This window comes from Xenopus laevis, chromosome 1L (assembly GCF_017654675.1).
Source record: "Xenopus laevis strain J_2021 chromosome 1L, Xenopus_laevis_v10.1, whole genome shotgun sequence".
NCBI lineage: Eukaryota > Metazoa > Chordata > Amphibia > Anura > Pipidae > Xenopus > Xenopus laevis.
Window position 1 is genome coordinate 102,015,416 of NC_054371.1, and position 13,836 is coordinate 102,029,251.

At 38.2% G+C, this 13,836-nt stretch overlaps 1 protein-coding gene across 2 annotated transcripts in view; it reads right to left on the reverse strand.

Annotated features, from left to right (window-relative positions):
• Positions 1–2,218, reverse strand: part of b4galt1.2.L (UDP-Gal:betaGlcNAc beta 1,4- galactosyltransferase, polypeptide 1, gene 2 L homeolog) — a 52,517-nt gene extending 50,299 nt beyond the window's left edge. The window contains exons 1-2 of one of the 2 annotated variants that reach the window (XM_041561209.1): positions 2,056–2,218; positions 1,513–1,796 (exon numbers count right to left, since the gene is read on the reverse strand). In XM_041561209.1, the coding sequence (XP_041417143.1) occupies positions 1,513–1,792 (280 nt within the window). In that variant the 5' untranslated portion in view covers positions 1,793–1,796; positions 2,056–2,218. Of the gene's footprint in view, positions 1–1,512 lie in introns of both variants that reach the window. The other variant, XM_041561207.1, reaches the window with a different exon arrangement.
• Between the last annotated feature and the right edge of the window lie 11,618 nt (positions 2,219–13,836).

Below are 13,836 nucleotides of genomic sequence, written 5' to 3' on the forward strand. Positions count from 1 at the left end.
AGTTTATTGACATATTTGGGAACTTTGGGTTTATGCCAAATTTTCTACATCACGAACCCCAGTTCAGTATCCCTTTTATCTCTACTTTGTTCACAAATTTTCAGTAATATAGTTACATGATCTGTAATGGATTGGTGTTGTGCACATTTTTTCAGGGTTATTCAGACTACTTTGTCCATCAGAATCAGGATTGGAATGATTGCTTAATTTTAAGCTAGAAATATTTTAACATATTTGACATATTTGCTTGCAGCAGAACAGTATTTAGGCTCAGTTAGCTAATTAATATGACATTCTGTGGCAGTACAACAGCATACTGTAAAGCAGCGATTTTTTACCTATGAGTTAAGACCCAAAAAGTGTTCCCCATACTGTTTATGGTGGGTTTCACATTTAATACATGTATGGGACCTTTTATCAAGAATGCTTGGGACCTGGGGTTTTCAGTTAAGGGGTCTTTCTATTATTTGGAACACTTTAAGGGGCAGATTTATCAAAAAATAGATATCACCACAGAAAAACTCACCAACTTTCTACTTATATTGATATATTAATATTTTAGAAGCATTTCTTTCTAATGGTGAACTTTTACCCATAGATAAATAAGCTCCTTTAGATCCCATAGGAATGAATAGAAAGTGGGTAAGTTTTTATGCAGTGAACTCTGTTACACTTTTAGAAAGCTGCCCTGAAATTAGACTACTAAAATTTAAACATTGAATAAACCCAATAGGATTGGTGTGCCTCCAATAAGGATTAATCGTAACTTGGCTGGGTTTCTACAAGGTACAGTTTTATTACTACAAATAAGAACAACAGAGGATTTTTTTATTCACAATTTCAAATGGTATAGTTTGGAATAGTTAAACTATTCGTTCAACTATTTTCTACTGATATGCAGAAAATCTTCTATGAGGAATGCAGAAAATCGTGTTCACCATAGACAAAATTCTCGCTGAAACTAGTAATGCCTGCTGACATGATGGACTCAACTTTCAGGCAGTCAGCTCTCTGCTGCAAGTTCTCCAAATCATTTACTGTTAAGCAACAGGATACAAAAAGGCTAAAAACAAAATGACCCTGCTCTGTGGATCTTTTTAAGGTACAAAACAGAAAGACAATGTCATTCCACTTTGCCCCTGGTTTAAATTGAGAGTGAGCACAAAAGTGAAAACTCTCTGGATTGGCTCATTCTTGCTCCACAAGCCCTGATCAGGAAAGTAACACACAATAGTGCTGCTGGTAAAAGAATATTTGTCACTGAGTCAGTAACACAGGAAGTATTTAAAAATACCTGGGGCAATGGCCAGTTCATATTTCCCAGTTCTGGCCCCACCACCACAGTGCAGTGTCTCTGGAAGCAATGGAATGTACAGAAAGACAATTGCTGTGATGCAGCCTGTGCTATCTGCACATGAGTGATAGGTTTACAGTGTTATCTGGGAGTTTCTTAAAAAATAATCACGGTTCAGTATCGCCTATGCTTTTCAGATACAAAAAAAAGTAGCTTACCTAGTAATGGAGACGTCGTAGGGCAGTCATTTAGTTCTTCTATCCCTTTGGTGCTAATCGCAGTAGGTAGCAGCGTGCTGTTGATAATGGTATCATTCTGGAACTGCTGGTTTCGCCTGAAGTATTGGAGGATGTAGAAATCGGCGCCGGACAAATAGTATATAAGGACGACACAGAGGTGAAGGGCGCAGAAGGCCACCAGGAACTTACAGGCTTTGTGTAGGAAGCCACCGGGCAGGACGGCTGTCACGTTAGATACGGGTAACAGCGACTCTTTCATTGTACTAGTGAAAGCCGGGAGAAATAGCACTGTAAGATTTCAAACCTAAAAATGACCAATTAAAAATCTTTCTTCTAGTAATACTTTTGTAAGACGCACTTTACGCATCAACTGGTGGCCAACAAAGCAGTTTTACAGGAAAAGCCAGGAAAAGTAGTGAATAAAAGCGCTGAGTAAGTTCAAAATCACAGTAAAACAGTGGCGAATTCCGATATCGGGAATCAGTGGTTGCTTGCTTTTCTAGCGCACAAGGTAAAACTTACAGTCACACTTCATAGAAGGAACAGAGGCACGTATCTGATGGAAAGCCAAAATCCAACAACACTTCAGTACTACTGTTAAAGTGCGCGGTTTATCCGCCGAGCTCCACAGGCATCAGCGCTTTACCTGGCAGCACTTTCCCCGTTACACGCGAATCACTATATCTGAGGAAGTCACGTAGTGAGTGGCGCAATAAAGGGGTGGAGAAGGAAACAGAAATGCAGGTAGTAAGCAGAGGGGAGGCTTAGGGATTATCGTTTTTTTACATCTTAAAATACATTTATAACGTATTTCCTTGTAGGTAAAAATGCAGTCCTTTTTATTTTCAGCAACTTCAAGTTACTTATGGCTGGTTAAATTGTGGGAAGTTTTCACTGCCAGTTCTTGTTCATACTGTGTGTTTCTAGAAAAAGCAAATATATTGTATATGTAAAAAAATACAATTGTAGCTAAATTCATTTTCAGTCATGAAAAAAATTACAACTTTTATTACTTTTTGCTTGCTACTCTGCTCTGTTCAGCAACATACTTTTCACATAATTCAGTACTCAGAAACACACACTTGATGGTTTAAAAAAATCATTTATTTGTAAGAATAATCTTAAAGGGGAACTCCACAAAAACATAACATAAGCTTTTTGAAAAGTATATATCAATTACAAAATATGCAGACTTTTCATGATTTTTAATGGTTTGGAACAATTCCCTTAGCCTAGCCCCCTGCTCTCCTGCTGATCTGTCTACTTTGCTGAGCTGCCTGACTACCTTTACTTTGTATCAACAACCATTTGTCCTTAGCCTGCATCCTCCAAACCCCAATTGAGAAGAAAGGAAGCGCTGTGGTGAAGGAGTGTGAGTCCTCGTGGGTAATCCGCCCCCGGTGGGACCAAATAATCCGCTCTGGCCGCGGCCAGATCTGACAATCCGATCTGATGACGTGACACTTATATCACCAAACGCGTCGAGCTGCTATTCCCCTGCCCAGGGCCGGGCCAAGGTATTTTGGCGCCCTAGGCAAGAGCTTCCATCAGTGCCCCCCCTTGGGTCTTGCATTACCATTTCCCACCTTACCATTCATATTGCCCCATTTGTACCTGTGCCAACGTCAGTCAATCCCTCAGATTGCCCCCAATCTGTACCTATTCCAACAGCAGCCAAAAAAATCCATAATATTGCCCGAATTTGTATCTGTGCCAGCAGGTGCCAAAAAATCCATCAAATTACCCCAAATATCTGTGTACCTGTGCCAGCAGCCACCCTATTGCCACATATACCTGTGTCAGCGGCAGCCAAAAAATCCACAATATTTCCTACAAATATGTACCTGTACCACCAGCTGCCAGGAGGGAGTTGGGGAGTGCTTCTGCCCGCAGTACGAATCATGGTCAAGAGGGGGTTGGAACATCGGTTTATAAAATTTAAAAACTATTAAAGGCCAAGCAAACAGGGTTTAAAAAAATCTCCCCTTAAAAGTGCGCCCCCATCATGATTGCGCCCTAGGCGGGCGCCTACTCTGCCTACCCCTAGTTCCGGCCCTGCCCCTGCCTGTGATTTTTTGCTATTTTTAAAGCACTATTTAAGAAAGCCGTATATGTTTTAACATATTGGTTTGCACCAGCATTCACTTCTTTCCGGTGGAGTCCATTACTACGATATTTGGGTCATCCAAACCCCCACAATTCCCTGCACATGTGATTTCAATAAGGAAAGGAACTAGTGATGTGTGGGGCCGACCCGCGGGTTTATTTTCTGGTTGTATTCCATCTGGCCCTGGTGCCTTGTTCACATTTATTTTTAGTAAGCATTATGAACTATATCCTGAATCAGCCACTGACTAGATTGAGCTGAGCCATCAGTACAGCTATGAGATGGGAATGGGAACTCAGAATCCTCTATTGCATACTGAACACTAAAGAAAATAACTGATTTAGCACATTTTCTGTATCTATACCATACTAGTACCATTATATAAAGGGGCAACACTCTCAACATGCATCTTTTTACTATTAATCCTTTCCGTGTCAGCCGTTTTGTCCTAAATGCGGACATCTACTGCCAAGCAGTTTTTAGACTTTTTGTACTCTCACTTTAAGGGCTTTTCCTGGGGGGGTCTTTTAGTTTACCCAGGAAAACAATATATTATTTTTTTCAGGACAACATGAACTTTCAAAATATGCTAAAATCTTGGTGTAATTCCACTGCTGTAAAAAGATATATGCTTCTAAGTGTCTAATAAAATAAAAAAAATCATGTTTCACATAGTACAATCACATATATCAGAAACATAATTTATTTAATGTATGAGAACACAGCTGTTTTGGAAAGTTCTATGTCTCCTGAACGGACCAATATATAGTTTTATGGAGATTTTTCACTTATATAGATCAAAATCTCCAGGCAGTACACTACCAAATTTCCGAAGCACCGCTCCACAAAACGGCATACTTCTGATTTCAAAGCCAAACACTCCACTTACAGTATGTTTACTCTAGAAAACTATGCATTATTAGAAAGAGCAGATTCTGGCAAATCAAAAATTGGTAAATATATCTATACCAAATTGGGTATGCAAGTCTTTCTTCTCCAAAGCACCAAGCCGCAAACCTTTCCTAAATTTGGCAATTTTGGTGACATTTCCAAAAATCACCTCAAAATTTCCACCCTGCAGCATCGTATTTCCCATATACGTTTAGGTATCAAGACATATCACCTCAAATATGAAAGTCTGGGGTCCTCTGAACAGTTTGATGCCTAATATGTATAGGTTTACCTAAGCATGTGGCATATAGGGGCCCCAAAATGAAGACCCCCATATGGTCTGTCATTTCAGGTACTTCAAAATCAACACATTTACATAGTTTTTGGGGGGGGGCAAAGGTAGAAATGGTATGATTTACATTTGGGGGGGGGCAAAAGTAGAAAAAAGTACATTCACCCCAGAAAACCATATCTTTTTGGAAAGTACACATTCCCCCTGAATCCAAATTGGGTATGCAAGTCTTTCTACTCCAAAGCACCAAGCCGCAAACCTTTCCTAAATTTGGCAATTTTGGTGACATTTACAAAAATCACCTCAAAATTTCCACCCTGCAGCATCGTATTTCCCACATACTTTTAGGTATCAAGACATATAACCCCAAATATGAAAGTCTGGGGTCCTCTGAACAGTTTAATGCCTAATATGTATAGGTTTACCTAAGCAAGTGGCATATAGGGGCCCCAAAATGAAGGCCCCCATATGGTCTGTCATTTTAGGTACTTCAAAATCAACACATTTGCATAGTTTTGAGGGGACAAAGGTAGAAAAAAGTAAATTCACCACAGAAAACCATATATTTTTGGAAAGTACACATTCCCCCAAATCCAAATTGGGTATACATGTCTTTCTTCTCCAAAGGACCAAGGCGCAAACCTTTCCTAACTTTGAAATTCTGAAGCTCGCCTAAAAATAGTGCAATTAGCCACATTTATCTCACCCAAATTCTTATATAAAATTAGAAAAGCACCCTAAATATTGATGCCAAGGGTCTACTGAACAGTTTGATGCCTAATATGCATAGCTATACCAAGGCAGCTGGCATGTGCGGACCCCAAATAAAAATAGTGCATATGAATTTTCTCCGCTGACGATTCGCCTTTTCTAAACAAAGTCCCCTACTTTGTATTATGTGCCACAAGACCCTCTAACAGCACAAAGACCCCCCCAAAACCATATATTTTTGGAAAATGCACATTCTGTAGAATCAAAAATGGGTAATTAGGTCTTTCCATACTGCAAAGCTACGGTAAAGGCAGTGGTTTTTATAACATTTCTGAAAATCGCAATTGCAATTAGCCAAATTTATTTCACCCAATTTCTTAAAATCAACGGGAAAACTCTGTGAACATATACCCTTGACTTCATATTATGTGCGACAAGACCCTCCTAACAGCAAATACCCCCCAAAACCATATATTTTTGCAAAGTACACATTCTGAATCCAACAAGGATAATGTCATCTTTCTACACCAAACTACCAAACTGCAAAGCTTTTCTAAACATAGAGATTTTTACAACATTTCTAAAAATCGTCAGTTTTGCAGTTTGCCGCATTTATCTCACACAATGTTTTACGTACAAAGAAAAATCACCCTAGATAGTGACATCAGAGGTCTACTGAATAGTTTGATACCCAATATGCATAGATTTACCAAAGTATGTGGCATGTACAGACCCCAGATAAAAAACGTGCATATGAATTTTCACGCTGGCCGATTCAGCTGCTGAAAAGAGAGCCCCAAATGTGTGTTATGTGCCGTAAGACCCCCAAACTGTAAAACCCCCCCAGAAAACCATATATTTTTAGAAAGAACATATTCTGGCGGATCAAACTAAGTAAAATACATCTTTCTATACCAAAGCACCAAACAGCAAATCTATACTAAATATACATAAGGAACAATAATGCTGGGATAAAATTGCAAGAAAACCTCAAAAATGATGTAAATCATTGAAATAACAAAATAACCGATCCGACAGCGTAATTAGTGGCCAAAATCGATTATCCAATAGTCACGCTGCCAAAAGTTTTTAGGCAAAAAAGTTTTTAGGCAAAAAACCCAAAAAAAGACCTGTTTGTGAGTTTTTATGTATACATGTTTGTGCACTTCTAAAAGTTATGTGAGTGTGTAAATACATATAAATACGTGTGCAAAAGGGAGCAAGTATGCTAAGATAAAAAATACTAATCTTTACCAAAATGTGTGTGTAAGTGTATAAATGTACTGTAGGTGTATGTAAGTGTGTAAAAAAGTGCACTTACCGTTTTTGGAGCAGGAGGATCGCTGACATCACTGGAGGGCCCTGGAGATCGTGTATGCAGAGTTGTTGCACAGCAGGAAGTGTGTGGGTGGCTCTGCAGGGAAGGAGGAGGTAAGTGAAGTAGCAGACGCTCCATGTGATGCATCTGCTACTTTGAAGTCGGATCTGCGACAATAACGTTGCAGATCCGACTTGACAGCCCCCTAGCCTCATTGCCTAGGGGGCTGTCTTCCCTCTCCACTCTCTGCGGAGGCGGCAAAATCCGCAGATGCAGAGAGAATAGCTCGGAAAAATGCTGTACTTTCTTGGCAGCCTGAGCATTTGTCTGCCAGCACGTAGCAGACAAAGCGTTAATATATAATTAAAAAACTTTTTGGAGTTTGTCTTAGCCTCTTTGCCTTCCAGATTGCTATTTCACAACATTTATAATAGTGTTTATATAAGTTAAATGCAGCTTCTGTCCCCATAGACTTGTCAGTTTTAAATGTCTTTCTCTTTATTCCTTATTAACTTCTTTATCTCTATATTAAGCCACATACTGTATGGTGTTTCTTGGTGCTTTTACATTTTAAAGGAATAAATTGAGAACAATAATGATTTAATATCAATTTAAATGCCAACTATTGCTGTTGTGTGTTTTTAGCAGAAAACATAATGCCCAAATCTGTGCTCTGAAGGGTAGCCTTCAAGGCACTAAAATTAGCTTTTTTGAAATTCATGGTTTTTGTTGCCCCAGTGTATATTTGTTGTTTGCACCAGACATTAAATGAGATCGCATTATGGTCACTATTGCCCAGGGGTTCAGTTACGCACATTTGCTATACGTTCTGGGTCATTAGAGATCACTAGATCCAGTATAACATTTTGTCTGGTTGGCTCCTCAACAACCTGTGCCATAAAATTGTCATGCAACAAGCTAATAAACTTGCTCCCAATAACAGCCCTTGCAGTAATGGTGCTCCAGTCAATATCTGGGTAATTAAAATTAGGAATGCACTGAATCCACTATTTTGGATTCGTCCAAACCCTCGAATCCTTCACAAAAGATTCGGCTGAATACCTAACCGAATCCTAATTTGCGTATGCAAATTAGGATGGGAAGGGTAAAAAATGTTTTACTTCCTTGTTTGTGACAAAAAGTCACTCGATTTCCCTCCCGCCCCTAATTTGAATATGCAAATTAGGATTTGGATTCGGTTTGGCCGGGCAGAAGGATTCTGAATTACTGAATTACTGTTTCTTGAATTACTTATATTAGATATACCATGACCTGGATAAATGAAAATCTTCATAGTCAGATTCGGCTGAATCCTGTCTGAATCCCAAACCAAATCCTGGATTCGGTGCATCCCTAATTAAAATCCCCCATTATTATTACTTTTCCCAAACTAGCAGCCTTTTCTATTTGCACGAGGAGTTTTAAGGGTTCTGCCAGCTCATTTTCTAACATTATTACTTCTTTATTAGTGATGGTCGAATTTGCGAAAAATTCGCAAAATGGCGCCGGCGTCTCGTTTTTGATGCCGGCGAATTTTTTCCGCAAATTTATTCGCCTGACGTGAATCGCGCAAATTCGCCGCGAATTCGCGCCTGGCGAATAAATTCGCCCATCATTATTCTTTATATTAGCTTTTAAACCCTGCTTAACAAACAGACATACCCCTCCTCCTTTTCTATTGCCTCTGTCCCTCCAAAACAAAGTATAGCCAATTATATTAACTCGCCAGTCATGCAACTCATTCAGCCATGTTTCGGCAACATCAACTGCATCATATTTCCCCTCCAGCGCCAGCACCTCCATCTCTCCCATTTTACCAGTTAGACTCCTTGCATTTACAAACATACATTTAATACTGGTACCAAATATAGCATATTTGACATGAGGTCCTGACTCCTCCCTGTCGTTAACAGTAAACCCAACCATATCTCTGCCCCCATTTTCCCCAGCCAGTAATCTGTCCACTTGTAACAGTTCCCACACTCGATGTACAGTCGAGTGTGGGAAGCTGTCGCAATTTCGGAGGTAAGTAAATTTGCCCCTTAAGGTTTTTAATGCTGCTAAACACTTAATTCACAAGCAACACTTAGATCACATGCAACACTCCCTGAGTAGCCCCCACACTCGTTGTGCAGTCACCAACTTATTTGGTTGCAAATATGTATGGCAATAAATCCAAAAGGCCATTTGAAAATCTTGTTGTTTTTTCTCTGACCACATACAGGTCAATGCTTCAGCATCCAAGTTATCAGTGTTATATATTCTGGTAATTTGTTTGATCTGGTGTTTAAATTCATCCTATTGTAGTTTTGCCAGTTGATGTGGTAAAGAAAGCTCTGGGCTTTCCTGGAAATATTTGATGATGGCCTTGACACTGCCAATAGCATTTCTTATCCCAGGAAAAGGCATTAAGATCATTCACTACTAATATCAGTTTATGACTAGCACAATGAATAAAAAAATAGCTCTTGGGTATTTTTCTTTAATTTTAGCTCATAATCCACCTATCTTGCCAGCCAATGTAGAGCAAACTTGACCATATTGTTTGTTTATATGTACATCGTACCAAAATGACATTAGCAATGGATGTGGCATCAAATGCCTTTAATGTAGCAAACTTAAGTACATCTACAAATCTGACAACCAAGAGACAACTGCTCATGCCCTGATATATCAGCACTTTCATCTGCAATAACTGAGCAACCAACAGAGCTGTTTGCAGCAGAAATTATTCTCTCCCATAAGATTCTTCACACAGTGCTGTCAGTTCATTTCCTACACCAATGTATACTGAGCATTAACAGGTGTATTTTTAAAATAATATTTATAGGATTTTGTCACCTAATTCAACCTGAAACTCAAAGAGAGCTTGTACATTGTCTGCTTGTTTTACTCATAGAGAAAAATCATGTGTTCCACAAAAAAAAAAACAATTGTTTATATTGTACTGTTAACTTGACACACAATGCTCTGTTCTGGGTGGCTTCTTACATTTATAAAATTAGTTGCTTTGTTGTGTACTTGTTTGTGTCATGTAGTTAAAGTGTGTTTTCTAGCACTGTTGTGAAAGTCTCTATATTTAAAAAAAAAGGAGCAGTGATAAAGAGCCACAATGGATAGGCTTGGGAAAAATTACACAATATTTGCATAAAGCTCCTAAGCTGTTGTTAATAACTAAGACAGCTGTAAGACAGCTGTACTGACTTAACCACAGGGCAGAAATAATGTGCCCTTTGGTATCCTTCCTGAAATAATAGGTCTAAAGGGGTAGAGAAACCTTCATAAGAATCTCATGTTTCCTCTCGTCTATAAGTTGTGATGGCAAATTGACATATGTCATTCACCTCAGCACCTTCATGGGTATCTGTACCTTCAAGCTTATTACTTCATTGTAAATTATACATTCTGTTTAATATGTCATTGTATTAATCTTCTTATTCTGCATACTATTTGTTATCATATTGATTTTTATGGTTTATTGTGAAAACCAAATAAAATATTTCAAACCTGTACCTTCAAGCGACCATGATGGTTCCTCATGTAAAGTTGATGGAGTGGAAATGATCTAAATGTCTGTTGAAGTGGTTCTCCTGTTTGTAGAACTTGAAGACCTCAAGTTTGTAGTTCAAGGGAAAGTGCATTTACTACTTGTTCTAAGAGTGAAAATGCTAATGATGATTGTTGCAGAACTTCAAGTGCCACAGCTTGTTGAGATGAACGTTTTGCTGCTGCTGCTTCCTGACATGTTGCTAAAAATCCATCTGATTCATGAAGCTTTTTTCAAAAGGTTTTTATTTTGCATTTTACACAAACAACCAAAACTAACAACGAACAAGATAGGCATTGCTGAGGTAAAGTGTGGCTGGTCTTGCAGGACCAGAGTTTATTAGGTTTGGGTAATCAGTTATACATTTGGAGCATGATGTATACAACATATTAGATCCATGTAGGCAAAACAGATTACAGCTGGTCTCGCATTTAGTAAAACTGCCTTGTAAAGTGAGAAATTCAGTAAGATCCCTCTCCCTCCCAGTCCCAACTCCTGACATCTGAATGGTTCAGAGGAACTGTTTGCACTGTAATCTGCAGCCCACATTATGACTTAACGCATTATTATCCTGATATTGTACACCATTCCCGACAGTCTAAAAAGTTCCTCCCCTATGGGGCAGTTCCTTTACATCCTACATCCTAAACCCTCCCTAAGGTTGCCACCTGTCTGGATTTCACCAGGATTAGGAAATCCAGACATGGATTTGAAATTAATGCAGCGGCGATTGCCACACCCCTGACCCCACCCCTGACATCACTGGGACACCCCATGACCATCGCCTGCCCCCTGACATCATCTGCCCCTCCAACATCACCAGGTCCTCCCCCTGCCTCCTGTCTGCATAGGGCAAAAGGTGGCAACCCTAGCCCTTCCACTACCATGGAAACAGCCAACAAACACTCACTACTGGTTGCACGTTCTTAGTTCAGCCAATTCCCTGCCAATGCTACAGGTGTGCTGCTTCCTACTTCAAGTCTTTGTTAGTCTTTTCCCATATATACTGTTTGAGTAAAATATGATTAAGGCTTGCTTTGGGGTGGGAAATTTAAAAAAATGTTTTGTGCTGTTAACTGAATTTACAAACATTTTCTTGGAACAAGCTAAAGCCGGGGGCAACTGCCCTCTTCTGTGTATGCCCATGGTTGGGAGACTACATATGAGGGCAGCATGTGAGAACTGCACGTGAAGACTGTAGATGGGAGTCAGCATCCAATGAGATAAGCTGACCATAACTGATTTATTATTCAATATTTATTAACTTTATTATACACTTACTGGTGTTGATTATTTGTCTGCTTTCTCAAAATTACCATAACTCTAGTAAGAGAGGTGAATAATATTATTATTAATAATAATTAATTCCATAACAAACTGACAAGTCATAGGTTAATACCTTTAATGTCAGAAGAAAGAAAAAGTCATAGTATTCATAAAAGATCTTAGAATGTTGGAGGTTTAAATACTTAAGAGGAAAATATTAGGCTGTTTAATTGAGAGCAATACTATCACATAATATCCTAAAATATACAATCTTGAAAACATTTGGAGATAGTACCCATGGTTGTTTTACAAAGGCTGGAGTCCTGGGGGCACATTTAAGTATTGAATATCGAGGGTTAATTAAGTAATTTTTTTTATCAAAGTATTTTTTATTCTATCCCTTCACTTGAGCTAAGTAAATGTGCCCCCTGGAATCCTAGGGGTGCTTCTAATATTATGACCTAAACATAATGGATCTGTTTGACAAAGTAGGAACAGGCAAGAGAGTCAGGAATCAGAAGATCAATCAGAACTGGCAATTTAAAATGCACCCATGTACAAGTCCTACGCCAGTGCCACGTCTCTCATGGAAACCATGGGTACCTTGCAGGATAAAATTAATGTTACAAGCCTTCTGAGATCAATAATACAATAGAAAACTGATAAATATATAGAAGCAAAAAAAACAGAAAAGCATTACAAACATTAGACTTCAGAATTACTGTATTACAAGACTTCAGACTTATTACAGATAGGAAATAAGTCAGGTAAACTGATTGCAAATATTGCCAAAAACAACAAGCACATACACATATACAATAATTCCATACTTCCCAAAACTATATTTGGGATATGTTTGAAATCTTCCCTGAATTCCAGAGATATTTTGAAAATGTATACAGTGATACCCAAAAAATACTTTAGAAAACTGAGACAAATATATAGAGGCAAAAAATAAAAATCTTTAAATAAACTTTATTAACAGAAAAAGTACAACATACATGAGACTTCAGACATAAGACTTATTACAGATAGTAAAATAAGTCAGCTAAACTGATTGCAAATATCATCAAAAACAACAGTCACAAACACGTATATAATAATTGTAAACATCCCAAGGCTGAGTTTGGGATACACTTGAAGTCTCCATTGAATTCCAGAGATATTTTGGAAATTTATACAGTGAAACTCAAGGCAATTTTCAGGATAACATAACGACAAATCTTCATAATTAAACATTTTGGTATACAGTAAATCTGTTAAAAAAAACCCTATACTCTTCTTCAAACAAATATATTACAATAAACAACTATAACACACCACCTTTCCCAATCATGTGGCAGATAACAAGGCTGCCCACTATCCCCCTTATTATTATTAATAATAATAAACCTTGCCAGAAATCACCTCCTATGTAACCTATTGCAAAATGACATATAAATCACCTACTATGTCACTTACTGCAACATGACACAGTCAAAGGAATACCAGCCTTGACATACTTCTTTTGATACACTAGCAACAACATGAGATTTCAATATTGCAGGCTTTAAAATCAACATAACAAAATTGGAAGCATTGAAATGAAATAATACTACTAAATCAGACAAGAAATCTGGAATGGAGGCCAATCCTGGATCAAATTAATCAAACTACAACTGAAAACAAACAGAGGAATTAACTATCCAAATATCCGAATATAATGAGTGAAGTATGCTGCACCTTGCTTGAAATTGGCTCTGTTTAAGGAACTAACATACACAAACAGGACTATACCAAGCTTTTGTAGGACACAACTTACTAGGATCCTTTTGACATACCCCATTATGACTCCTAAGTGATCTTGGGGACAATCCTCTATTTACTGGTAGAGTAAATGCCACCCTATAGCTGACAACAAAAACTTCCCAAGCGGCACTGTTAAATCCCTCTTTAAACAATGGCAAATTCAGTTTCTCTGTGACTTAAAAAAAAACTTAAAAAAAATCCATCAACAAATACATTACTCCAACTAAGGCATTATCTTTTCTCCAACATAATTCATTCTATATACAGAACACACTTTACTCAGCTGACTTTTAAAAGATATAACACAAAGAGACAAAGAAAACCCTTAACTTATGAAATAAATGGTCACAATCAAACCAACCTCACAACAATGTAATCAGAAC